This window comes from Folsomia candida, unplaced genomic scaffold (assembly GCF_002217175.1).
Source record: "Folsomia candida strain VU population unplaced genomic scaffold, ASM221717v1 Fcan01_Sc066, whole genome shotgun sequence".
Lineage (NCBI taxonomy): Eukaryota > Metazoa > Arthropoda > Collembola > Entomobryomorpha > Isotomidae > Folsomia > Folsomia candida.
The window spans coordinates 48731-74865 of record NW_019091258.1 but is presented as its reverse complement, the minus strand read 5'-3'; the positions used below and the strand labels follow the sequence as shown (position 1 = coordinate 74865).

The window sequence follows — 26135 nt, the reverse complement described above, 5'->3', positions numbered from 1 at the left end:
ATTTCACTACTTATTCTATTCAATTTCTCTCATTTTCTCGCCGATTACACAATGTTAAATTCTCACTGGAAATTTTTATATAAGTATTTTTTCCCAAATTCATTCCCTCCTTAAAAAAAATATATTTACAAAATTTTACGCCTCCAAACCCACCCTCACACAGTTGACCCAGAAATGAAATAAAAATAAAATAAATTCTCCCCCATAAACTATGCAGTATTCTCCCAGATAAAAAAAGAAAAACTAAAATATTTCGTAATAAAAGCCAAGCCCATTGAATTGAATTGTGTGTCACGTTGACTTGTGAGTCCGTACTAAATTTTGCCCCTAAGCGGAGCAGCACACACCGAAACCGTGTCCCACACGAGGAGAGAGAAAGTTCATAACAATATCGTCGTCCCCGCTTTTTCGCCTTTTTTTTACTAGCGCACTGTTGAGTCGTTTAGCCGTATGTGAGAGCAGTTACGGGAGCAGGAGCGATGGACAGACTTGAATACATTTCCTGTAGAAAAGAACTTTCAGATTTTGAATACGAAAAATGGAGCCAACTTGGAATTTTTTTTGGTCCAAAGTTGCAAAATGAGAGGGCAATTTATTCAATTTATTGCGAGCACAATCGCTCCGCTTCTCTTGTAATACGTCTCCTAATGGGCGGAATATGGTGTAAACTTTCCCCTTTATGAATGACACTTTGTTAAAGGAGGCTGACACCGAGGTGGGTGGAGGAGTCTCCCTTGAGGGCTGTTTCATTACTTCGGTCGGGTGATATGATTGCCCTCAGATGCAAAATAGAAAGATTTCCTACTTTTTTCCGTCTCCCTTTGTACGGCCAAATTCAATCAGGTGATACGATATGTCGGCACGTATTTAATAATCAAATTGTCAAATTGAATAGAAAAAAGTAGGTGGAAAACCCGGGTAGGTAGAAAATTTGTCCGTATTTTTTTGCACACATACATTATTCGCAATTTCTTTCGCGTCTGTGTCATGAAAGGTTGCCGGCATAATACAAATACGTACGTCATGCATCATCATCACATCACTATTTTGGTCCCTGGAAAGAAAATGTGTTACTTGCATTATTATGTAGATCAGATCACCTCACATTATTGTTACACCGCCCCAATAATCATTCATCGGCATTGACATGTCATAGGTCGACCTGCCCTGAACGAATTATTATTTATCATCATCCTTATTCCATAACCCTCACCTCTCTTTTTCTCGCAGGGTTTGCAAATCCCATAAATTGCACTACCAACCTCGACGTCCCATAAGTAATTTCTGCTAGGTCGATGGAAACCCTGCCCCTTCCGTTTCCTAACACGGGAATATCATTTGTCCCAGGTTTTCACCCACCTGGCGGGGTGTCACTTCTTCCCTTCGCCGGAAATCATTCAACACCTCGGGTTCGTATTGGCTTTGGTATTTTCATCCTCCTTCTTGACGAGTAGGTGGCCACTTTCGCGAGGTGAAAGTGAAAATGATGAGGTTTTTTGTAGACATGCACAGAACACACACGACGCGGATGATACATTGCTGGCTGGCTGCACATATTTATAGGAGACTTTTGGTCACAATATACACTTAGGCAGCGTACATGGCGGTTTGATGATTGATGACTTGAGATGCACGCCATGAGAGAAAACCTATCACGAAGGGAGCAGAATCGTTTATTATTTATTTACTTTTTATCTTCGGTATGAAATATTTAATGCGGATGTTGTTCAAAAAGTGCTGGTTTGGTCAAATACATGAATACGCGAGGGTTGGGATAATATATGGGTCGGATGGATAAGGATGACAGCGGTCGTGTCAATCTTCATGCTTTTCGTTCGTACCATGCAGTGAGTGCTTTTCTTATATCGTTGCGTCACTTTTTAAGCCGTGTGACATTGTTGCATGTCCCAGTCGAGTAATAATAAGTACGTGTCCTTCCTCCTCCAACTAGTCCAACTCTTTTCAAGTTGGCAGCTCATAAAATCAAGGAGAAAGTAGTAGTGACCAGTAATGGAAATGGTGGAAATTCTATTGGCAAATAACACCCCCAATAAAATTATTGGGTGGATACTCAGCCACTTGCACTCAATATTGACCAAGGTCTCACACAATTCTTTGTTTATATAGCAGGTGACTGATTTATGATACTTTCTCCTTCGTTGGCGCCGTATGGATGGAGAAATTTTATTATTATTACCTGTTTCCGGATCAGATTGGATGATGATGGCGTTAGGTTCTGCGATTCTCCTATTTTCAATCCAAGGGTGGTAATTTCCTTGAATACAAAAATTCACTCAAGTTTCTCTCTCCCTCCTTTCACTCGTGCCCAGGTTGTAGGTCACTAATGGACGGATCCTGTAGTACGTAGTGGCTGTAGTGAAAGTAGTGTGAACGCGGAGTGAGTGAGGAGACCTAATTTTAGTTACTACATAATAATCAATACTTGTACGTGATTCTGGGGAAAATCTGGTGTGATTATTAGCTTGCCAGATTTTCCCTACGTACGAATAATAAACTTCTCCGTATCCAAATTGCAAAGTTTTTAAACTTTCATGATTTTCATCTCGCTGTTGGTTGGGCCGATTTGGAGAATGCCATTAATTGAAGAGGGAAAGGGGGAGAAAATCGGGATTCAAGGACCATAAATAAATCTGGGAACAATCCAGGATGACTTGACCCAATGAAATAAAATGGAGTGGGGTAGCAACCAGGGGCCTAAAAACTCTCTCTTTTTCCATCCTCTGCTTGATCCCACAGTGCAAAATACAAAGACAGACCAGACCACCACCAAACCAGGAGGGAGGATGAATGGGATGACCAAAACCATCTGACACTGACTTGACTGCGAGTACTGACCGGGCAGACCACACTGAGGAAAAAAAGTCTGGCTTAATAGTAAAGTTTGGTTTGGCTTTAGGTTTACTTTGTGAGATTTGTGATGTATTTTTATGGCGTTTGGTTTTGAGGCTTTGCTGCAAATCTTGCTCTTTCTCTCGGCAACTACTACTTTCCCTTGTTGTTTCTCCTGCACAACATTTATGGCTTTCTCCTCCTTTTCAGCAGGGGAGCAGGTAGCTAAAAGGTGGAGAACAAGGTACGCAAAATGGGTCATTCTTTCCAAGTCCGACACGGCAGCAGGAGCAAGAAGTGGTTCCTTTTTTACTGGGAAGGAGAAGAAGCACTTAGCACGAAGGGAAAGTGCGTGTCCCGCAATATTCCTGAAATTGATTTGCATTGCTTTTCTCAAAGTTTAAAGGAGGGAAATGTAGGGAAAACATTACGCAATCTGTCCCACCAACAACCATCATGCAGCACCATTACGTCAACATCAACAACTTGTTAAATACTCGGTTTTCTCTCCAGAGAACTTCATGATTTCATGCCAAGTTCATTTAAGTCTGGTTCATTTTCGTCCACTTTCGTCTCCTCCAAGACTTGGCTAATGGTTGTTGGTGACTCTGCTGCTTTGGTCCATTTTCCTAAATCCAATCCAATCCACTCTAATTTTGACTCGAACTATACATGGCAAACATTATGTGAATTTCTGTCCTCGTTTCGTCCTCGTACTTTGACTTTCTCTCTCCGTACTTACTTTAGCTTTCTCTCTCTCTCCCTTTCGTCCTAATGTAAAGTTAATGTTTTTGTAGTTTTTTTCTTACTCCTAGAAGAAAAAGGAAGACGGCCTGAAAACGTTTCCGGCTCGGAAAGCGGACGGACTTTGTAAAACAAAGTGGACGACGACAAAGTGACCATTTCGACCTATTCAACTGCCCACTATTTCGTAACAAACACGACTATATACACTACTAACCAAGTTCCACCAAGTTACCTAAGAATCAGGTAATTTCCTCCTGCCTGCATTTATTTCTGCATTGCTTTCTCTGATTGCAAATAAAGATAAAACTGTCGCAATTGTTTTTTAGTAATTAAATTTAAGGCTAAATTTATACCATGACTTTTAAGCGAAATATGTACATATACCTAATTTGTAAAACTATTTAGGAATACATTATTACGCCATAAAATTATTGGTGACATGCACACACATTCGGTGAAAGTACTTACTTCACTTACTTTTTTCAGGGGAGAGCTAGGCGAACCCGACTTCTCCTCCCAAACTTCGCTTACTTAATCTCCTTGTCCATCCAATTCATGAAGTTGGAGAGTTAACGGTAATTTTCAATTAGATTCCCATTTCCACCAGAGTAAAATCAGGAGAAAAGTCGTAACTTTTCCTCCCATGTATGTAACTACCATGCAGCTACATTTGTGTATGTGTATGCATTCTCTCTATTCCTCCGCCTCCATGGCCTTAAAGATTACAGGGATCAGACATGCAATCCTTCTCTTTAATCTCCATCCAACACTGTTACCGCACTTACGTCGAGAATAATAAAACCTTCGTCCTACTTTCTCCGCTAAGCAAAATATAATTTGGTCCAGGTCAGAAATCAAAATCATAAATTTTTCGAAATTTTTCATCCACATAATTTATTTATTTATTTGATCATTGAATTAAAAAATTACCCCACCCACCACACACAGTCACCAGAGCATATTATTATTTACATATATGTATTTACAAGATCATTTTTAACTTGGAAAGGATACATTAATATTTACATTTATGTGTTTATACGCATAATTCATCCGGCAATAAAGTTACAATATTTGATTAAACAGTCGAATCGTGCCAGTAATTATTATTGTTGAGAATTTCCTCCCTCTTACTTACATCCCGTAATAATTCTTGTATCGCGCGAGCAATTAAATATTTACAGAGTTAAAATCTTTATTATTCACGAAACAATGTGGTGGTCTGAATAAGAAATAAACCATGTTTCAAACCTCACAGGCAATCCTGAAACATTTTCATGGGCACACAAACACGCTCATAAATCTATTGGCATATGTATCCCTTTTAACCTATAATTATACTTATAATCCACACAGCGTACTGTAATTAACCTCCAATCCAACGTTAATAATGTCTCACTTGTAATTAAGATTGGTGCTTAGCTTAGCTCTACATATTTCAACATTCATCATCATCATCATCGTAGTAATCATCTCAACAGCCTAATTTTATTAGAGACCTAGCAGCAGCAGAAGAAGAGGAAGAATTATTATTTATTAATATTTATTATGTATACCAACTTGGTTCGCAAGATGATGATGACGATGTCATTTGACAATTTATTATTTCCACAAGCTATTATTCATCCCTAAAGATTACTTAACGTTTAACATGCAACTTGTGAACTAAATATTATTGAAAAGATTGTGATGGATGTGTACCATTTTATTATTATTATTTTACCCTCGATATAAATTCCTCGTGTTGCTTGAGTTATGTACAAATTTTAACTTTGCTAGTGACCGAGTTGAGAATTTCCTTATTGTTCCAACTTTCATAAAAGGATGGGATGGGAGGGTTGCCTCATTAAATATTGGCGACATGATCCAGTATCCTCCTCCCTGGAAATACGGACACGAAACAAATATGGCTTATTTATTATTATCCATCCAAAACAAATTCAAGCTCTGAATACTTGAAGAAATAAATATTGGATAGGAGAAAGTGAGTTAGGAAAGTTAAGTGAAAGTAAAATAGAGTGCAAACAAAGGGTTCTCCTCTTCCTGGAATGCATTACCTCGTACATACGAGGCAAACTATAATAATAAGCAAGTAGGGGGCACGAGAGAAATAATATTTCGTTCACATTCACGAACAGTTAATTACTTTTTAATTAGTAGGATTAAACGTCAAAGCAAAAGAGTTGAGCTTTAGCTTTGCACAGCGAAAGTAAGAGTGGTGGAAGTTGGCCGAATTTGCAAAAGTGTACCAAACACAGCACAACAACATCTGCACAGCAGTGAGAAAGGAGTGGGTGGGGTGCATGGGTGGGTATACACATGGCTTATTTATCCACCAACCCCACCTATATTTTATAAAGTCCTGTGTATGTATCTACATGCACGACAAGGTCTACGTCCGTACGTCCAGTGGTGAAAGTCAGCAGTGGGTAGTTGTTCACTCAAACAGCATAAAATAAAACACCACGTCCTCGCAAACAAGTTTAACAAATTTTGCACAATAGATTTGTTTCTGAATTTTGAATGCGTTCGTTCCTTCCCATCCACCACTCGTTCGTTGTTTGTGAGTCAAACGAGGACGCAACTGAATTTCATTGTCTCTCTCTCTCTCTCCCCGAGAAGTAGAATAGTTTCGAAATTTTGAGCGAATTCCATAAAGAAGTTTCTTCTCCTTGTTGTTGTGTTGTTATGATGTGGATACTTTCATAACTGAGGCGTAAACGTGCATAGGGATTAAGGGAGCAAAAGGAGGAGATTATGTGTATCTAGGCAGAGAATAAGAAGCTAATAAGTTATTTAGCGTTGCTTTCTATTCTTTGGATCGTCTCCAAAATAAAGAGCTTATTTTTTATATGCTCAAATTTTTACGGGCATATTTCCTACATACTTATTCTTAATCTTTTGTTTATTGTTTACTTTCACTTTTTTTCATGTCGTGACTGATTCCGCATTAAGAGTCGATAGACTTCTTTTTTTTCACACAATCCTTTAAAATTTGAAACCTTATTCCTTTTTTAATTTTAGGGTACGTTGTGAAGCGTAAATTCAATTTTTATGAAAAAAAGAAGAAGAAGAAGGATTCTATAGCCTTCGGTGTTGGAATTTCCTTTGGAGGAATAAAATGAGACAAGGGGAAAGTTGGGGGAAATGTGAAGCGTAGTTTTAAACTTTCTTTTTCCCATGTATTTGGTCACTCTGCTGGAAAGTTGGTTGGTTTGGTGGTGGTGGAAGGACGGGCGAAATACTTATGTACCCCTTCACATTTATTATTGGTTTCTCCACCCAAAACCACGACAGCAGCAGCGTTTGTTTGGAATGTGAAGTGATGCAGGAAGAGAGTACGCACTCGTAATGAAATAACGCATGAGCTGCTTTACAAGGGCACATCTTGACATTCTCCCTCATACCCTTTGAATCCACGAATTGCATGATTGTTTGCGTTGTGGGGAGAAACAAAGGGAAATCTGGGATTAAGCTGGATAAGAGGAGAGGAAAAGGGTAATATTGTTGTTTTTATTTTACTTGTCGTGGATCGAATATAACTTTCATACTAAAAATGTGAAAGACAAAGTGATCTAAATTTAACTTGGGTACAAAATTATATGAACACTTAACTCAGCGAACCTTGCACATATTTTACTTTTTCAGTAATTCACTTACATTTCAAATGTCGTAAAAATGCAACGGAATAAAAGTGCTAAAACTATTTTGGGACATTTGTTTAAACCCAAGATTTTGTACCCTGGTTTAAAAATAAATGACAAATTTACGTACACTTTTATTTTAAAGTATTTTTCTTTTAAGTTTCAGCACAAATTTATAAATTACTCGTGCATATAATTTGACAAATGTACCCATCCCTACTTTCCACACACTGTTTTGTTATTGTTTAAAATAGAGACACAAAAGATGAAAGCATTTCAAAGGCACACCTGGAAAATCTGTTTCTACTTTTTGCCCTTTAACCCCTTCGCCGTGAAAATAATTCAATGTGTCACCCACTTTATGCTACCCACCCACTCACCACTCAAACCCATCCCCTTTTCAAGAACTTGGTCTTCTTCTCCCCAAAACTTTCACTTTTATCCCCACCCACACAAAAAACTACGAGACGACCAAGTGTCCATCTTTATTTATGACACGAGTTCTGACTTGAAAACAGGACACCACACAAAACCAAGTTATGTAAGAAACAATTCAAGAATTGAGTGGGTGTTGCATCATCATCGTATTCTTGTCACTGAATAAAAAAAGCAAAATAGCGTAATTCTCTCCACATCAAAAGGAAACCGTAACTTATTTTATCCCAAATAATAATGGCGACTAATGGTGAGACGTGATATATAGAAAAATAAAAATCCTCAAACCATGCATTCTTCCCATTACCGTAGTCAATTCTAGTTTCCACTCGGTTCGAAACCCTCACCAGTAATGGTCGTAGTGTGTAACGTACGAGAATAAAAGTAGTGAAAGCGTACGTACACTGAATGAATTTTCCTTCTTTGGAGAAAGTTTCCTTAATTTATTAACCGGAACAAGCTTTCTCTGTCACAAAACCAAAACCAACCAGCTCGCCTCACAAAGCAAGTATCCAGACCAGACCAAATAGCACGATGTGAACTTAATATAGCGAAATTGGGTGGGCATAGATCAGTAAGTACAAGCAGGCAGACGACTACAGGGTTCCAAACCCAAGCTATGAAGGAGGCCACACGCGATGCAGTGCAATTCAGTGCAACAAAGGTAAGTGATTTTGAACCAATAAGTATCGAAAAGCAGTGAAATCTACACTTAGAATTGGGATTTAGCCTTCATTTGCAGCAGCACATTTCTTACACAATCTGGCTGAACTAATAATATTGATTAATTTATGCTTTAGCCTGAAATTAAGTCTGCACAAGTTTTTCTCTCAACCAATTAGTTGCACGTGCACCCTGCCACGTATTGCTTACCAGTTAGTGAAAGTTACTCTGTAGTTTAGTGCAATAATATGCAGTGGTGGTGCATGACTGAATTAGAGTATGGCCATCCAATCCAGTCCACTTTCCCGTCTTGAGTGGGTCGGTCGGTCGGTGGAGAAAGTGGATTTTTTTTATCTGGCTGGACCTGAAATAAAAAACACGAGAATAATAAAATTTATTTTATTCGCTGCCTCGTGGGCCCACTTGCACTCAAACTGGAACAATGTCTACTTTACGGTGTATTTATGTCCGTATGTATGTATCTGTTATTTGGTTATACACACTTTATTCCAGATTTGTGCGACAGTCATCCTCTTAAAGGAGTGCTTTACAATTTTCTGTTATAAATACTTTACTATGCGTACGAATTTTTTTAGTGAATCTTTAAAATGCACTCTATTTAGTCCTTAGCTGGAAAGGAAATGAGAATCTTGTTTAAAAGAATTGCCCGGTTTTTGTTAAAGCTGATGCAATTATGAAAATTTTGCTTTGCTGATTAGTTATTTAGGTAATGATTAATTAATTGTTTTTTTGTATCATTTATCAGTCACAATTATCTATCGATAACTAATATCTACATACTATTAACACTCTACGAAAGCATTATTAAGGACAGTTCGAGAAGTGTCTACACATTCCTACTTGTAATTACGCACTCTAGCGAAATATAAATATTGGCTTCAACCTTATCCAAAACAATTTACCAAATCTTCCTACGTATAAATAAACCTTGTCATTTGTGTATTTCGTATTTCATATTTCAACTATTTCAAAGTTTCGAAAGAATTTACAAATGACTTTTCCTACACAACATTTCTCGTCGGATGGACGGAAACCACACCAAGAAACAACCCACCCACACATTTACAATCGTATTAACTGGCCTTCTTATATAACCAACCGTCCTTAAATTCCTCCCCTCCAAACTTTTGCTACTTTTACGTAAAAAGAAGAAGTGAGAATTCCCAAATTTCTTGTCCACTTTTACTCCTTCTCACACAATGCACGAAATACTTTCTCCCCAATTCCACACATAACAAGAATATGAACTGCCTAACGTAACAACAAGCTCTTCTTCGCTACATAAATAGTTGTTGGTGACGGGACTTTTTCACTATTTGAAATCGTAGCAAAAGGTAATTTACCAGGAATGTGAAAAATTCTTCACTCTCGAACCCAAACAGAAACTTTTCCAGGGAATTTGGTACCCCCAACAAACAGTGGCCGAGGAACCCATGAGGACATTGTAGGATAGGGAAGGGATGGGTTTATATAAGATGGACAGATGATGGGGACATCGAATAATCGTAGAGACATTTTGTCCCTCTGTCCCCACGCTTCTGCGGTTACTGCATACCCCAAAAAAATACTCCTACTACTACACCAGTACATCCTACGCAACAAGAAGATGATGAATAGACGAAAGCTTACCTCAATTAGCGGAGTGGACGCTGAATGAATGAATTCAATTCATCACTTCTTTCCTGATAAGCCAATGATGACGACTTTCTCATTTTTTTCTCGTCTTATCCTTTCCCAGCCAGCCAGCCTTGATTTTATTTTAGGAGCAAAGCAACTTATTGGATCCACTTAGCTTTTTTTCCTACCCTCGTACAGCGGATAGATAATTGACATAATCGATTGACAGATTTCATCCAGACAGTCCACCGCTCCTGCTGTTGCTACTTTTTATTCAAGGTCTGATTGCACACGAGGAGATGAGAAAGCGATAGTGCACAACTTTCTTATATAAAATTTCGATGAATAATTACATCAGAGTCATTTGCATCCTTATAATCGGAAACCCTTGTAAAAACGCACGTAGACACGTCACTCACTCCAAAAATAAATTGGGAGAGAAAATTGATTAAGTTTTTACACAGGAAAAAAGTCTCGTATTCCACGTCACATGCAACTTTCTTCACTCTTTTTCGTAGGAAAGAAAAAAAAGTAATAGTGGGAGTAGACGGTTTGAGCCGATAGTTGGACACTAATAAGGTGTGAAATGGTCCGAAAAGTAGGAATTGTCAGTTCATCTCTTCATCCTTCCTTCAGTTTATCCAATCCAGTTGATTCCGCTCTCTTTGGAGGAACGGAAACAAATCTTTGGCTTCAATCCACCACACCACCGATTAGTTGGGAAGAGATTGTTGATTGCTGACTGTAGCTCGAGCTGCCTCCTTTTCTCGGATGGAAGGAAGGCAAGTTGATGAGGCGATGTAATAATGCAATAATAATCGGGTAATGGAATGGAGTGGAAATGGCGGAGAGAGAAAGTTGGTGGTCTCCTTCTGCTTCCTAGTTTCCCGTCACATTTGAGATTATGGAACCTTCACAGACTACTTTCTTATATCAAATTGTCCCTAAAAAAGTAAGCACGTTGCAACTCTAAGGAAACACGTGGGTGGAGGAGTGGATTTAGTTTTTAGAAAATAAAGTGACAGTTTTTTGCTTTCTTTGTGAAGTTGGTTTAAGCCTTCTCACGTATTTATTTGTCGTGATTTGACCATCACCACGTTCCCGATTATTACGACGTTGTACCATTTTGTAGCTAAATTGACATTAACGAATGTCAATTTATCCGAAAATTGTTGCTCTTCTTCTCCTCGTCTTGCATGAAAGATATACACAAAGTTTTCTCCCCGTCTGTTCTTCACTCACTTAGTTATTAGCACACACATTTACACTCGTCAAGTAGTGCCACATCATCATTCCAAATCCGGGTAGAGCAGGAGCGGAATTGTTATGATTATGGCGGAGATAGTTAACCGGCTGCAGAAGAAGCTCTTCCTCCTCTCCTCAAAAAGATGGACACGACGGAGCAGCGATGTTGATGACAATGTCGTCGGCCCAGAACTGCCCGATGATGTGGCCGACGACGGGGAATTGTTATTCGTCCTTCGCTGAATGGCTGCAATCTTGTCGCCAGAAAAGAGACCGGATGCTAAAGAGAAAAAAAAAATATTGTTTTGCCAAACAAATTTTCGATTTCGGGGAACAATACGGTCTGGAAATTTGAGATGGTTGATATGCAAAGATGAATAGATGAGGTCAAACTATCCGAGTATGTAGTTCCGATTGAAATCTTTCCACCCTATTTTCCACACAGATGGATTTAATAAAAGCGTGAAATCGATTTAGATAGAAATGAGAACCAGGAGGAGAAGCATAGCATCGACAGCGGCAAATCTCGACCCAAGTGGAGAGACTGGACCAGAACAAGTCCTTATTTTATGCAGACGAAGAAGATCACAAGACAAAAGACCAAACCAACCCGAGACTGCATCGAGTAGTAGACCAAGTGAAAGAAGATCAACATTCTATTTTCTCCAGAAAACGATATCCCTTCATTCTCATGAATTTCACACATAGCGACTTTCCAGCCTTGGAGGCATTCGTCTATCTGTTTCTGCTCTCTCTTTCTTTCTCTCTCTCTCTCACTTTCTCTCTCTTCTCGAGGAAATATAATAGTCATGTTTCCTCTGAAATAGTGAATTTCCTCGCTCCTCTGCCACTACCACCACTGATGCCTCTGCTGCCTCTGCTGCCTCTGCCTCTGCTGGTAGTGTGAGATTGACTTCTTATCTTGGATTGGATTGGAAAAACACTCGCTTTCACTTTGAGGCCGAGTTGCAGAAATGGAACGAAACGAAATACTTAATACAAGCCCAAAGGATACGTATGAAATGAAACAATGCAATGCGGGGGAAATAAGTGTGATCTGCATTCGAAATTAGTATCTTCCCCGTAATAAGGTAAATTTCCTACTCAAATATTTATACGTATTTGGAATGTTGCGCAAAGTCAAAGTGTAATGAACTCTAATTGCGTGCAAGTTTTGTAGTGGGTGAACAAAAGACAGGACACAAAAACAGGCCACGTTTCTTTGTCCTTTCGTGTATAAAAAAAATTGGGAAAAAAGGGACACGACGTCCAGTCCTGGAAAACAACACACGACACAAACACAATGGAGCAGTTAGTACACAACAAATGTACACTTTCTCTCGAATGGACCCTTTTTTTCTGCACATTCTCATTCAGCCATCCAACCAGATCCACATATGTCTCAAATCAATTCATGAAAGGAATACATAGATGTATGCGCTCCGGCTGGTGTTACGCTTTGCCCATTTATTTCGTCTGGTCAATTCATCCAATTCTGAGTCGGGGAACGTGTAGTGTAAAAACCGTGTGACTTTTCACTCCATATATTTCACCGGATAAAGAGAGGTCATCATTCTTGCATCGCATACATCCCATCTCATCTCACTCCTCCACTTTCTTCCAGGGAAAACTCATCTCACCCACTTTTTCAGAGTGACAGATGCCCGGCCGGATAACCGAGGCGGGCATTGCTACATACGTACATGCATAAGTGAACAAGTAGTATCTAGAAACGTTATTTGCCAACCTTGCGAGACGTAGACAAAGATGGATGCCGGCTCGGCGTGAGGAGTTTTACAAGAATAATTCCCCGAATCGGATATCCTAGCGTCACGTATCGTCAGCCTGGATTGCGTCCTTAAACCCGGCTCTGTTCGGACAGTCACTTCTCTCGAACTGCCATAGTTTATCATTAGCTCGTTGTGGTACCAGAAGATGAACTCGGGAACCTTTGGACTCTGCAAAGACAAAAGAAGAAGATGAACGAAATATAGATAAATCGAGTCTCACCCAGTAAAATAATGATATCACGTCACGACATCATTATGTAGTACGAGCATGCAAACATTTAGTGAGTCTACCAACCAGCCTTAAACTTTCTCTGGACAGGGGAGAAAGTTGGCCGCGTATTTCGTCGTATTATAAGCTGATTATTAAACCGAGAAGAAGCCTCTCTCCTCAACAAAGTCAAGTGTGTGTCTCTGGTTTTGGCAGAGAACGAAGTTAACTTAGCTTGGCACTGGACACGATTCATACATACATACATTTCATAACCATCTCTACGTATGTACTAATTGTCGTAAAGATATGCCACCAAGAGCCCGACTAAACCAACCAAAACCGAGTCCACTACTTAGCAAATCCAGAGGAGAGAGCACTTGAACTTTCTCCGCTCCTCTTTGTATGAGGATCATCTACAACTCTGTCCGTCTCTCTGCCACACATTTTCTCTCGCTTTCTCTGGTCAGGCCAAGTTTACGGGAATCGTGCCACGGAGTTAAGGAGGAAGGAAGGAATTTACGACAATTAGGTCCAACTTCCTGGACCCTTATAGTAGCTCACCAACCAACTCATTACAATGCGGCGTATAGCGTAATAATTGTTGAGATTTCACGAGTTGAATTGTGGCCAAAAACTGTAAGATTTTAAGTGGTTGGGGTCTCTCTCTCGGACTAATTTTAAAGAAAAACATGCCACAAACTTTGTCCCTGACAGTGAAGGATTTTTTCTTTTACTTTCATCAAGTTTTCTCTGCTTTCTTTTCCTTCCTAGTTTCCATTATACCTTTATTTACTGCTGCCCGTGAGTAGTCGGGGCTCGGTTTGGTTGGTGATTTTGATTCTTTCTCCTACAAACGCATCAGAACAAGAATGTCGCCTCGCTACTAGTGTGCGTACTCCTCTAATGGCTTTACTACTACTCGGAGGAGGAGAAAGTGAGTGAGATTGCTCTGCGGAAGAAGAAGGAAAACATTTCCTTCCACAACTTCCAATTTCAACTTGAACACCAGGAAGACGATGCAGTTAAAGAATTTAAAAGTACGGTTAGGGATCAAAATCTGCTGTGCGTATCAAATCCTGGGAAAATCCAGGTCGTAATGTAAACTTAAGCATCTTGACTGGACCGCAAAGCCTAATTCCGCAAGGGGGAATAACTCCAGTTAAATAAATCTTTTGCCGAGAAAAACCAAGAGAACATTTTTCTCCAAATTCGAATTTTTCGAATTTGTGACAATTTTTAAAGTGTATAAAATTTCACTTTCTTCAACAAAATTCTGTTAAAGTATATACGTAATAGTGAAAAATAGGCTGCCGAATTTCAAGTAACTTTCCATGTAAGATTTGTTCCTTTACAAAAAAGAGAAAAAAACGGAAATGGAAACAAACAAGAAAATAATGTGATAGCAATCAATCCAATTTCTTGCCATGGTAGAGAATACAGGGGGAGAAATGCGGTTTCAGTGTAAAGAGCTTACATACTTTGGCCATCACCACCACGGAACAACATTTCTTGTCCTCTTGTTTCAATATAGGTTTAGGAATTTGGGGCATTTAGGCTTAATTTTGAATCCAGGCTGAGAGAGAATATAAATCCCAAAGAGGCAATCCAATCCAATATCAGATTTGGGTGGTGGTGGTGGAGAAAGCACCGAAATAAATGAAAATGCCTCCTTCTCACGGTACACGTGCTATGCCAGACTTAAATTCTTGTACAGATGTAATCTGTCGTAATTTGTGTTTTGCTTTCTTTCTTTCAGAGAGAAAATTGCTTGCTCCTTGTTTCGTTACAAGGCAATAAAATTAAGGAGAGCGCAATCGAAATCTAGCAAAACCCACCCACCCACCTTCTCAATTGATGTTTTTGTTTAAGTACATTATACAGTTTAATAATAATTTTTACGCACCAATAAAATCAACTTATATGTAAATATATATAAAATATTTTTAAATTTATTCATTAAAATTTTAAATTGAGAGTACACTTTGTTCTCCCAAAGTCGGAGATAAGTGTAGCTGGCTGCGTAAAACTTGTTCGCTTGCTTGCTTGTTATTTTCCCATCTTACTCACATGATCGTGCATACTGACTTCCCGACATTCTTAACTTACTCGTGTGTGTTGATTTTTTGTCAACACTAACTTAGCCGTGTACACTGATTTGCCTACATTTCTAACTCGCTCGTCTTTATTTATCACCTGCTATTTAAATATTACTTTTTTTGAGGGACAAGTTCAACAATGGTAAGTATTATATTAAAAATAATAATTTTAGGTAAACCGTCATATTTGTATAATTTTAATCTAGGACAATTTTTTAACCATTGATGATGTACCGGCTGGGCAACCAATTTTTTGGTTTGAGGGCACCGGACTCATTGGTTTTAGGACGAAAGAGCAAGTGATGAAAATGAAAAGTGAGTCAAATGTAGTCAATTTTTGTACAATTATTTATATCTATTACTTATAATTTTACAGCGGATGAGTATCAAATTCACACTCTAATTGGATTAAAGTGGAAGGATTCAATGATGAGAACAAGAGAAATAACATATGGCTTAACTTGGTTAAAAAATAAGGCAGAAGCAGTAAAGACTGCCATAAGGCACGCAAAATTAAGAACAGATTTCGATCCTCTGAAGCCAGGAAAAGGATGCTCATTGGCGTAATAATAATAAATAATGATAAGTGCATCAACATAATTATTAAGTTTACAACATTTGTAATTATTTGCAGAGACACGATCAACCCAGAATACGAACCCGATGAAAACGATTTTATCGACATAGCGGTTTTTGGTGATTGTGACAAAACAATTATGCAGATTAAAGAATATTTACGAGAACGTTTCGATGCTCCCGGATCGTTTAAGGGGACACCTGCTGCCATTTGTCTACAAAACGTTTGGGGTGTACTAGATCCTTTAATCAAGTAAGATATACAAAATAAAATAATACATGCATGTTCTGTATTTAATTTTGGTTGATTAAATGCTTTAGGAAATATAATCTGGAGGTTGATCTACCACCGATTCGTGTCAAAAGGTCTGAGAAACCAAGGATCAAGAAGAAAGTAAAAGTTAATAAACCATCACATGATAAGCACGGGCAACGTTTAAAGTTCTGTCCCCACTGTCCTTACTCGTCATATAATAACCTAAACAGGTGGGTTTCCAGAAATCATGCTACTGTTTTCTTTTAAATATATGACTATTTTATTAAATTGTAGACATTTGTCTACTCATTCTGGAATTAAACCATTCCAATGTTCCAAGTGCCCCAAAGCATTCTTCGGCAGCCATGAGTTACAACGGCATGCAAAATCATGTGGCAAAGTAACACGTCGTAAAATTGGATTTCGGAAATTGTTGGACAAAAGGTTACAATTACAAATAATCAACCTTTTAAAATATGTAAATAAATGCGTTAATGTTTGCATTTGCAGGCAGAATATACGCTCTACAGAGATTGTACCCCCAAAACCTGCAGAGATAATATGCAATTTCAACATTTCTTTGCCAGACTCAAGTGACGATTCTGAAGAGGAAGAACTGACTGATGTAAGGAACCTCCAACAAAAAGTTCGTGAGCAGAAGGAGATAATCAAGGATCTTCGCGCAGAGATTAATAATCTTAAAAGTAGTCGCCCATAGGCTCGAAAGTGGATAAAATGCTTTCCACAATCTCAAATTTATGATTTTGTCGTTTTTTTTGCTAGTTATATGTGATATGCTACTTAGTTTCAATTTGTCTGGTGAGTTAGTGAGATGTTGATAATAAATTATTGTGTGTAATTGATACATACCTTTTCAATTACGCAAACGAGATTGATCGTACTCCCTTGCTCGACATGATATTCGTCCCCATTCCCCAGAATGAAGGCCTCTGGCACCGCAATCATCACATTGACCAGGAAGGAGATTATCCCAGTGCCTGTTGATATCTAAAACAAAGTAGAATGGTTTTTTCTCTCCTTGGTCAAAAAAATCTATAGATTTTCAGAGAATCCAATAAAAATTCCAAGACTTACCTGACACTCGTACGTCCTGTTTTTTTCATAAAAAACGACACTGTTTACTGAGATTTTCAAAATTTTATGAAAATGCATAAATTTTATTTTTAAAACCCTCACCCGTTATCTCGACTCTGTATAAACTTTATTTGTAACGTCCAGTCATCCGTGCCCTCCGTGTGGAGGATGTGAAACCTCTCGTCATTCGTGTACGTCACTTTTCCAGTCGTCAGAATATGCCAGTCTCTTCTTCGAACCCAAGAAATCTAAGAAATTGGAAGAAAAATAGCGACATAAAATTTAATCCGGGTAAAAAATCTATTCCAAATTTTTATAAGAGCCAATTTAAAAAGATCGCATGTATGCACGAAGAAGAAGAATAGGAGGACGCGCAATTTGGGCTCATCAAGCCCAACCATCTCGAGCTCTTTAGCCCGACACATTTTTATTATTCTGAATGTGTGATCTCTTCTCAAATACCAATGTCGTCGATTGAGCCGACAATTGAGACACAGTCGGCTGCATCATTCCCAAAAGGAATTTGAGCCAGGCCAGGAGCAGCAATTCCAAATTCCTGCCAGACTGAAATCCTATCCGATCATGATCCTCTCCTCCTCCTGGTGCGAATATCGGTCTCAATTGTCATCCCAAATGTCTCCAACTTGGTCGAGTAGGGATTGTAGGAAAAAGAGACGATGTGAAAGTATGAGCTGTCACGTCAAGTCTCTTCACCTCTAACTGAACCCAATGAGAATGACACTTATAAAAAAATCTGAAGAAAAACACATCATGATTTTTGAAATATCAGGAAAAAAAAACAAAATTCCATATTTATTTCAGAGACTGAGATTTGTCTCCATAAAATTGACCATAACGTTTCCATTTCCATAATCCCGGTAGGATTTTCAGATCTAAAATCGAACCCCTTGATCGCCTCAATATTCTCAATGTCGTAGAAAACAAGGGGGAAAAACAGGCAGGTCAATATCTAATAGTGATCCTGTGGAGTTGTAGAATTACAGATTTTCCTTGCTTTCTCTTGACATTGAACATTCGACGACGACTCTCACAGTCACTGAACTCCCAACCTCCCTCGATGCGTTAGTGAGTAAAAAAAGTTCCTCATTTTATGTCACTTTCCTTCCTTCGATGCAGTGAAAGAAAAGAATTTCAAGTCGCATGTCAAAACTAAAAGTGAAAGTGTTGAATCACAAAATCACGAAAAAAACTTGCCCTCTAATCGTCTCTCCCCCATTTTCTTTCTCTTTTTCTCTCTTAACGACACCCTCACCTTACGTAATTGCAATTACATTCCTTCTATCTAACAATCTATCCATCAAGAAAAGAAAATCCTTACCGATCGTTCCCCCAGGTTTTTAACGCGGCATCGCAGAAACGCAGTGTCACCTGATAATTAATTATTTGCACTATTAAATGCTTATTCATATAATTTCTACGTGATTTTTTTTATTCACCCAGAGGAACAGTGATATTGACGCTGGTATTGTTCTCGAAAAGCGCCCCGTCCGGAAATCCGTCCACGTAAGTCGGGTTCGGCATCCTTCTGCGACCCGCCGCGCCGAAATAATTGTTTCTGAGGGGAACAAAGGATGAACAATGGATTAACCCAGATTCATAAAAAATAGGGTATCATATCGTTTTTTACCTATTGCTGTTGTACGAGTTAATGTTGCTACTGCTGCTCCTCGAGGAGAAGCTTTTCGTCGTGGTGAGGGGCTTTGTTGTGGGTGCAGAAGTGCTGCCGCTGGGTGGGGAGGATGTCATGCTAATATTTTCATTATTCGGGTTAAGGATGGGATGAGATGTGGTGGTGGTGGACGACGTGGTGGCTGTGGGTGGGGCTGACGATGATGAGCTGGAGCTCCCCAAGGGTCCCGTGTTACTTAGGGCGGTCTGGTACTGCAACCATCTCTGCCGCGTGGTCGTTCCCCCCGACGAAACACTCGACGAGGCAGCCACGGCGGCTGTGGCCAACGCTGACGAAGTCTTTTGATGCGACACCCCTACGGAGATACAAATTATGAATTCATACATTAGTTACGCTATACTCACGAGTTAGTTATCGTCCTCGTTGCCGTAATAATAATGGATGTGAGAAGAATGCCTAATTTATTTTTTGCTTGGGTGCTTTGCTTGGCCATTTACATTTACATCGTGGGAAAAGTTGGCCCACATAATAAAATTATTCTCTTTGTGTGGCACAGTAGTTTCATTAATTTTATGAAAATTTGGATACATAATAATTTTCACACATTACAGAAAATTTTTGGGAAGAGGGGTGCAAAATTATCTAGAGAATTGCAAAAACTCAAACATGCAGAAATCTGTGTATGCAGTCCACTACTTGGCTGGAATTTTGCACATAAACAAACTTAACATGTATGTATGCATCCTCTTCTTCTCTCTCGGTCGGCATTGTCTATACACAACTTTAATTAATCGGATTTCCAAACCCATGTCACGTATTCATGTCAACACATCACCACCCACCGACTCACCCATCCAGCTACCTACCACCTTCCCCCAGTAAATACATGCCCATGAGTGGTAATGAGAAGCCGAAAGTGAAACTTGAAATGGAATAAATCAAATAGCGAGAGAGAGAGAAAAGGTTCAAATTTGGCTTAGCTGAGCCATTAAATTTTCCTATGAGGACACACGTGCAAACAACAGTTAGTCGCTAGTTGGCATGTACATACACAGTCAATTGCGATACCTTCACATGTCATCTGCGAGAGGGTCCAATTAGGAAGGAATCTCTCCCCTTTGGTGACTTGCTTTCACCACTTCATTATTCTAAAGGGCTCCTTCATGCATGTGTGGATGGATACATACACGAGGCAAGTAGGCATTGGTACACACGCCGTTATGCAGAGTTTACCTTCCATGTGTACCGTTTGTACGTAGAGTTGACTTTACTTATCAGATTTCAGCGAGACCTTTGTGCTCCTTGCATTGTGTCCTATTTTCTATGAATCCCGCCGCTTGGGAAACTTTCACTGCGGAGAATGAATAGGACAAAGGAGAGAGAAATCACCTCTGGGAGTCGGTGGAGTTAACGAGATCTATCTACAAACACACGCGCTCATCCCGCTCATAAAGTGGAGAGGAGAAAAAATGGTCTAAACGGAGAAAGTTAGTTAAATAACGGTAAAATCATCCTCACATTGTCAGTCACAAACACATCAACTAGTTGCAAAAAGGGACGATTAGATAACAATCTAGGACTTAACATGGGACGAAAAAAAAGCACCTCAAATTTTGCACGACGTCAAAGAGCGAGCAAAAAAAAGAGGACGATACTCACAAAAAATTGTCACCTTTCTTTGTTCTTGAGTAAGACAAAGTTTTGCTGTCTGTATAAAAATGAGAAATCACTTTGTGATGTCATGCACGCAATAATAATTGTTTCCTTTGAAGGAATGCTACTTCATGGCGGAACAATAATCAAAAAACCTGTGATACATTCATCACGATAAAACTGCCTGCTGCTCGACTCATCCATTTTTAATTAGGTAGCAGTCCGTCACCTACTTTCACCACCTTGACTACTGCGTATTTACATGTGTACATATCTGCATATTCTGTCCAAGTGAGTGTGACAATCACGGGAGTGCATGTGTCGTTGGGAATCTGGCGTTATAATTAAGTGTGCAAAGTGAAAGGTCCCTGATGCCGGTTGAATGGAATGTGAACCATGGAATCATAGCGTTATTACCTCCTCGGGGAGGGGATTATGTTTTACGTGGTATTCTGTATTCCGTTATGTTTTACTCGACCACGACAGACACGTAACAACAACTTGCCACATTTTCCAGGCACATGACGATCTAATAATATTTCGTAAAGTCGTAAAGTGAGAAGGATGGTTGGACTAGGTTGAAAATGTCATCATAGGAATTAAGTAAACTATGTATGTTTAAGAGTTAACATTGTGGCGTGCTTGCTATTTATTTTCATGGCGAAATTTGCATACATAATTTCGGAAGGTTCCTTGAAATTCTGAAATAATTTTTTTGAACAAATTATCTTGATTTTGGTACAAATAATTTTTAAAACTTGTCATTTGTTGTGTTTGATATGTACTGAGATTGGCATGCATATCTTCCATACTCTGGAATTCAACTGTCAAAATGTCCCAAAGTACAATCCTCCTGTTTTCCACAATAAGAAGAATAGTCGCCCACACGACTTTTCCTGTCGTCTTATTCCTTTCTCTACATCGTCTCGGACGGATAGATTTTAATTTATTTTTGCCATCCTCCCACAACCATTTTCCGAATTTCTGTTTAAAAACCAGGACAAATAACCACTTCTTTATTTCATACATCCATCCACCCACAGAAGAAATGGAATGATGGTCACAACACAACACAAAACCGACCAAAGAATACGAAAACAAGACAACAACGCAAACAGCAACTGGGCCGAGAAGGAGGAGAAGGGTTAAGAACAAACATGTCCAATCTGTCCGAAACAGACGGAAAAACTTAATAAGAAAGACATGTCAACATTCAAATTCAAGAGGAGAGATCATTACGTCCTTCCTCCATAGATACATGGGCAAGATAACACGGAAATACAAATTCCTCCACGTGAACACGTGTGCATCAAATGGAGAAGGACGTCGTCACCACAAAGTAATTCCAAAGTGGTCAAACAATTATTTTCGTCACGTCTATTTTTGCAAAATTTATTCAGCTCTGATGTCGAAAATTATTCATATTGACGTTTTTGCATGTAATATTGGATGTATTTTATTTTCGGGTAAATAATTGCACCGAATACACATATTTAAGTAGCACAAAAATATTTTACGATCCATTTTTCCATTTGTCTGCCCAAAATAAGAAGATTATGTCAAGCAAGATGATACACAATTTAGTATGCCGGGGACGAAAAGGTCCCTGTGTAATGGTCCATTTTGAATTTTGAAATGTCAATTTCAAGCCTGACATACTTCACTCGTCTCACCGACTTGCTTTTTTTTACGTTTTTACATATGCACAATTGCTATTCTGCTCACTCAAAACATTGGCGAAATAAATATTCCAAAAGTACCAAAGGTAATGAAACAACATACCAAATTTTTAAATAGTCATCTCCATAAAATTGCATTCAATCCCCATTTTTTAATCCAAATGAATTAAACCAATCCTCACTGCGAAGGCTTCTGATTCCAAGGCTCCTTCAAAAGTTGAGAAAACAATCACATAAAAAATTCAGCCCTTTCCTTCTCATGTTTCACAACATTTCCAAGTATTTGTTCTCGTCCCTGTATAATGCTGCAGTTTGGGGGAGCCCGTTAAAATGCAAAAATGTGGGCCACTTATGTTCATCTTTTCCCTTCACCGGCAAACTCCAGACTACACACGCAGAGGGAAAAAGTGTAGACTTTCTCCTCACCCAGAATACGAGAGACTACAGAACAACACTACTCCACAATTTATACCGTCACACAAAACGTACTCGCATTACTGCGAAAAAAGTTATGTAAGGAACACACTTTGGCATAGCTGATGCCCTCCTACGCCGCAGTAATAGGTGTTCCTCCACCTCCTCCTTTTTCGATATTCAAATAAGACCAACAACATCAAAACGTGGCACCTGATCTCATTTCATGATTCCTATTTAATTTGCATTTAGTTGTATGCCGATTTTCGACATTTGCACTCCCAGAAATGTACGAATATCCAACTTATTTACTGTTATGATTGCGCTTTTTTATTAGAAAAATATTAACAAGCACGCACTCGAATGAGCGTATATTTCCTATTTCTTTAATGCAACTGATCTCGACGCATAACAAGATTTCCTTGTTTCCTCCATAATGCCGATGTCACATCCTGAACACAATACATATGCAAATTTTACGCATCACCACAACGTCAAAGACAAAATCTGCAACAGACTCGTACACTCATGATTTTAGACAAGAAGCTGGCTTCCCGTTGTTATTGGCACTGTGTATTACATTACATTCTCGTAAAAGTTAAGAAAAAATCTTGTCGAATGGAATACAAAATTTCGCTCTTTAAGGACCCCACACGAAGAGCAGCAACTTTATGTATGTACAACAAGGACCCGATTACAACGTCCAAACCTCTTCCCTTTTCGACTACTAATGTTGTACGGACAAGATTTCATGAAAATTTTCATAATCGAGTGTAACATTTCCGGTGAACGTACATATATAAAGTAGAACGACGACTTTACGTTCGGCTTTATGCATACGTATGAAGTCATAAGTTGACTGTGCATACACACATCCACGGCCGCTGTCAGCACTTTACTTAAGTCCACTTAACATTTTATGCCGTGCGTGCTTGCTTTCTCTCCAGAATTTCTCATTTATGCAGATGAATCCCAAAAGCAGGCTCAGGACACAACACATCACAACACAAACTGCTCCCCTCTCTCTCTCTCAAAGGATTAGGATTTGTTTTGTTGAGAGAAAGAGAGAAAGTCTGATGCTCTTTCTTTTTAGTGCCACATGAGATTGGGATCATCTCCCTAATTCGGGTCCCATCAACGAGAAATTTTTCACTGAAATAAAAAAAAGAACAAGCAAGAAGAAGAGTAAAGTGAGCAGATTCTTGGTCCCTTTTTATTTACATACAGAGTTTCGCCATGTCGGCTTCTAAGCTGGGATGGAATGGACGCGAGTAAAGTGAGTGGAGTGTATTATTTATTAATACAAAGAGAAAGTATGGATGGACAATGAAAATGGGTGTTTTTATGTCAATATACAAGTTTTAAGTCTTACTCACCACTGTACGGTGCCATACATGCCAAAAACGTAATTGTGCTAAAATTGCAAATTTTATTTTCCAACATATTATTCTCCAAGACATGTTTTAAACGGGAAACTGTTTTATTCGCATAAAACGAAATGGCATAATAAGCAGACGACGGGGACGACGAGGGGAGAAAGTCGATGACATTTTTCTTCTCAGCCTCATCCCCGCCACATAAATATATTAGACTTGCAAATTGTATATGCTCAGTTTTATCAGCTTAATGGAATTTCATGTTTCATCATTTTTTCCCTTGTTTCTCCTCCCCCGAAGTCAGTGAGCCACGTAATGAGACAAAATTGGAGGGGCAGACATGTAGTCAAATTTATGCACATCAAACAAAAGTAGGGCAGAAAAGGGAAACGTGATAATAAGCAAGTAGGTTCTTCCGGTTACGTCAAGTTGACACAATTTGTGTCTGGAGAGAAATTCGATAAAATTTTGTTGTATCGTCGCAAAATACTCACCTTGATCCGAGATGATGACGAGGATGAGGACGAGCAAAAGGGAGAAATAAGAGATTGATGATGAGTCAAGCAGGATACGAGTCACGCACTTTCTTCCCTTATTCCCATTAATTAAACACCCTCCGCCTCCACCTCCGGCCACGAATCGTCGTCCCTTATTGACACCCATGTTGATAATTGTTCGTTACGTAAGGGAGAAATTAAAAGTTTTACACTACACTCATTTTCTGGAGCGTGTCATTCATTGAAAAGTTTTTGAATTTAGAGTGTTCATTTCACTTCATTCAAAACGATTTTGATTGGTTCGACTATTTTTTTCTCGTGAGAATTACATCATCTTCTGAGTTCTTTGTCCATCACGCGAATCTGTAACACAAGAATATAAAAAGATTCATTAAAACCCATTACACATTTTCCTTTGTAGATAGTTTGTCAAAAAAGTTAGAACTGAATCAAATTTATTTTATTGCCAAAAAATAATGTGAAGAAATATCCAAACTTGTTTGTACACATATTCTTTACAATACAACATTTCATTCATTCTTTCCACTCCACTTGACCGACTTGTATTTATATATTTACTTATTTACTATCTACATATATTCGCATTTTGATATGAAATATTATGACAATGTGAAGAAGAGAAGCTCTCAAACTGTAAAATATGCGCTATATAATTTTTTACTATTCCTTTCTCCGAGACAGAAGCAAATAATCATGGCAAAGATAAAATAATGCGCTGGAAGCTGTTTCTCTCTCTGCTTTCTCTTCTTATTTTTTCGCAATTTTTGAACGAGCAGGACTTACATTCATGTCGTCTTCTCATCGCATGCATTATTATCTTTCCTGTTCATATTAAGAGGACAGACAGGCTGCAGAGAAGAGGAGAAGGCATGAAAGAGTGCTGCTGGTGAATCCTCGAAACAACAAACAATAGAAAAAAGAGGCTGATTTACAACAGTTTGCTATTCGGTTGGACGCGGATGTATTAAAAGGTTGGTGGCCTGGTAAGTAATAAGTATGATACAGTATAAGCAATAACATGTAAGTGAATCATTTCCCAAGATGCAGTATAATATAATTCTTATCAAAAAATTCTATCGTCCAGCCCCAGCAAAAAAAGATCATAGCCAAATCCGAGTCCCAGGAATATTTATATTTTATACATACGCAAAATAAATATTGGGACAAAATATCAATAAAATCCTGCGTGCCGTTATCTATCTATCATCCCAGCTCGACTATTTGCCTAGGTCTCTCTCCGGCCCAGCTTAAATATGTAGCTTTCTCCTCTCCTCTCGATTTATTATAGGCCCCGGAAAAAAGTGGTGCTTGGGGATAAATCTTCCAAAAATAATAAACGTGTAGTAGCAAACCCTACCGAATAAACATATCCAGCAATCTTCGCGCAGATAGGAGAAATGCATCCCTCCTCTAAAACCATTTTCTCAAGAGACACAGATTTGTGAAAAACTATCTGACTTTCTCCACAACAAACAATACCAAACTTTCACTAGGTAAGTACATACGTACAATCTGAATCTATGCATATGTACCCTCCTCGATCCTCTCTTGTATACACCACTTGGGGAGAGATAAACAAAGTGTGCTGAATATTTCTG

General features: G+C 38.8%; 1 protein-coding gene and 1 long non-coding RNA gene across 2 annotated transcripts; one reads left to right on the top strand and one right to left on the bottom strand.

The window, feature by feature from the left end:
* Positions 1 to 4474: 4474 nt before the first annotated feature.
* Positions 4475 to 24879, bottom strand: LOC110862734. Its single transcript, XM_022111952.2, has 11 exons — positions 24514 to 24879; positions 18895 to 19252; positions 18704 to 18822; positions 18586 to 18635; positions 17349 to 17494; positions 17247 to 17262; positions 17022 to 17159; positions 12970 to 13180; positions 9990 to 11502; positions 8550 to 8703; positions 4475 to 5478 (listed from the first exon to the last, which is right to left on the bottom strand). The coding sequence occupies exons 1-9, from the start codon at positions 24680 to 24682 to the stop codon at positions 11267 to 11269; spliced, it is 1443 nt and encodes a 480-aa protein (XP_021967644.1). The 5' UTR covers positions 24683 to 24879; the 3' UTR covers positions 4475 to 5478; positions 8550 to 8703; positions 9990 to 11266.
* On the top strand, positions 16223 to 17030 carry LOC118433658. The gene is made up of 3 exons (XR_004833493.1): positions 16223 to 16381; positions 16446 to 16595; positions 16662 to 17030. It is a non-coding gene; the product is annotated as an uncharacterized LOC118433658 (long non-coding RNA).
* Positions 24880 to 26135: the final 1256 nt, after the last annotated feature.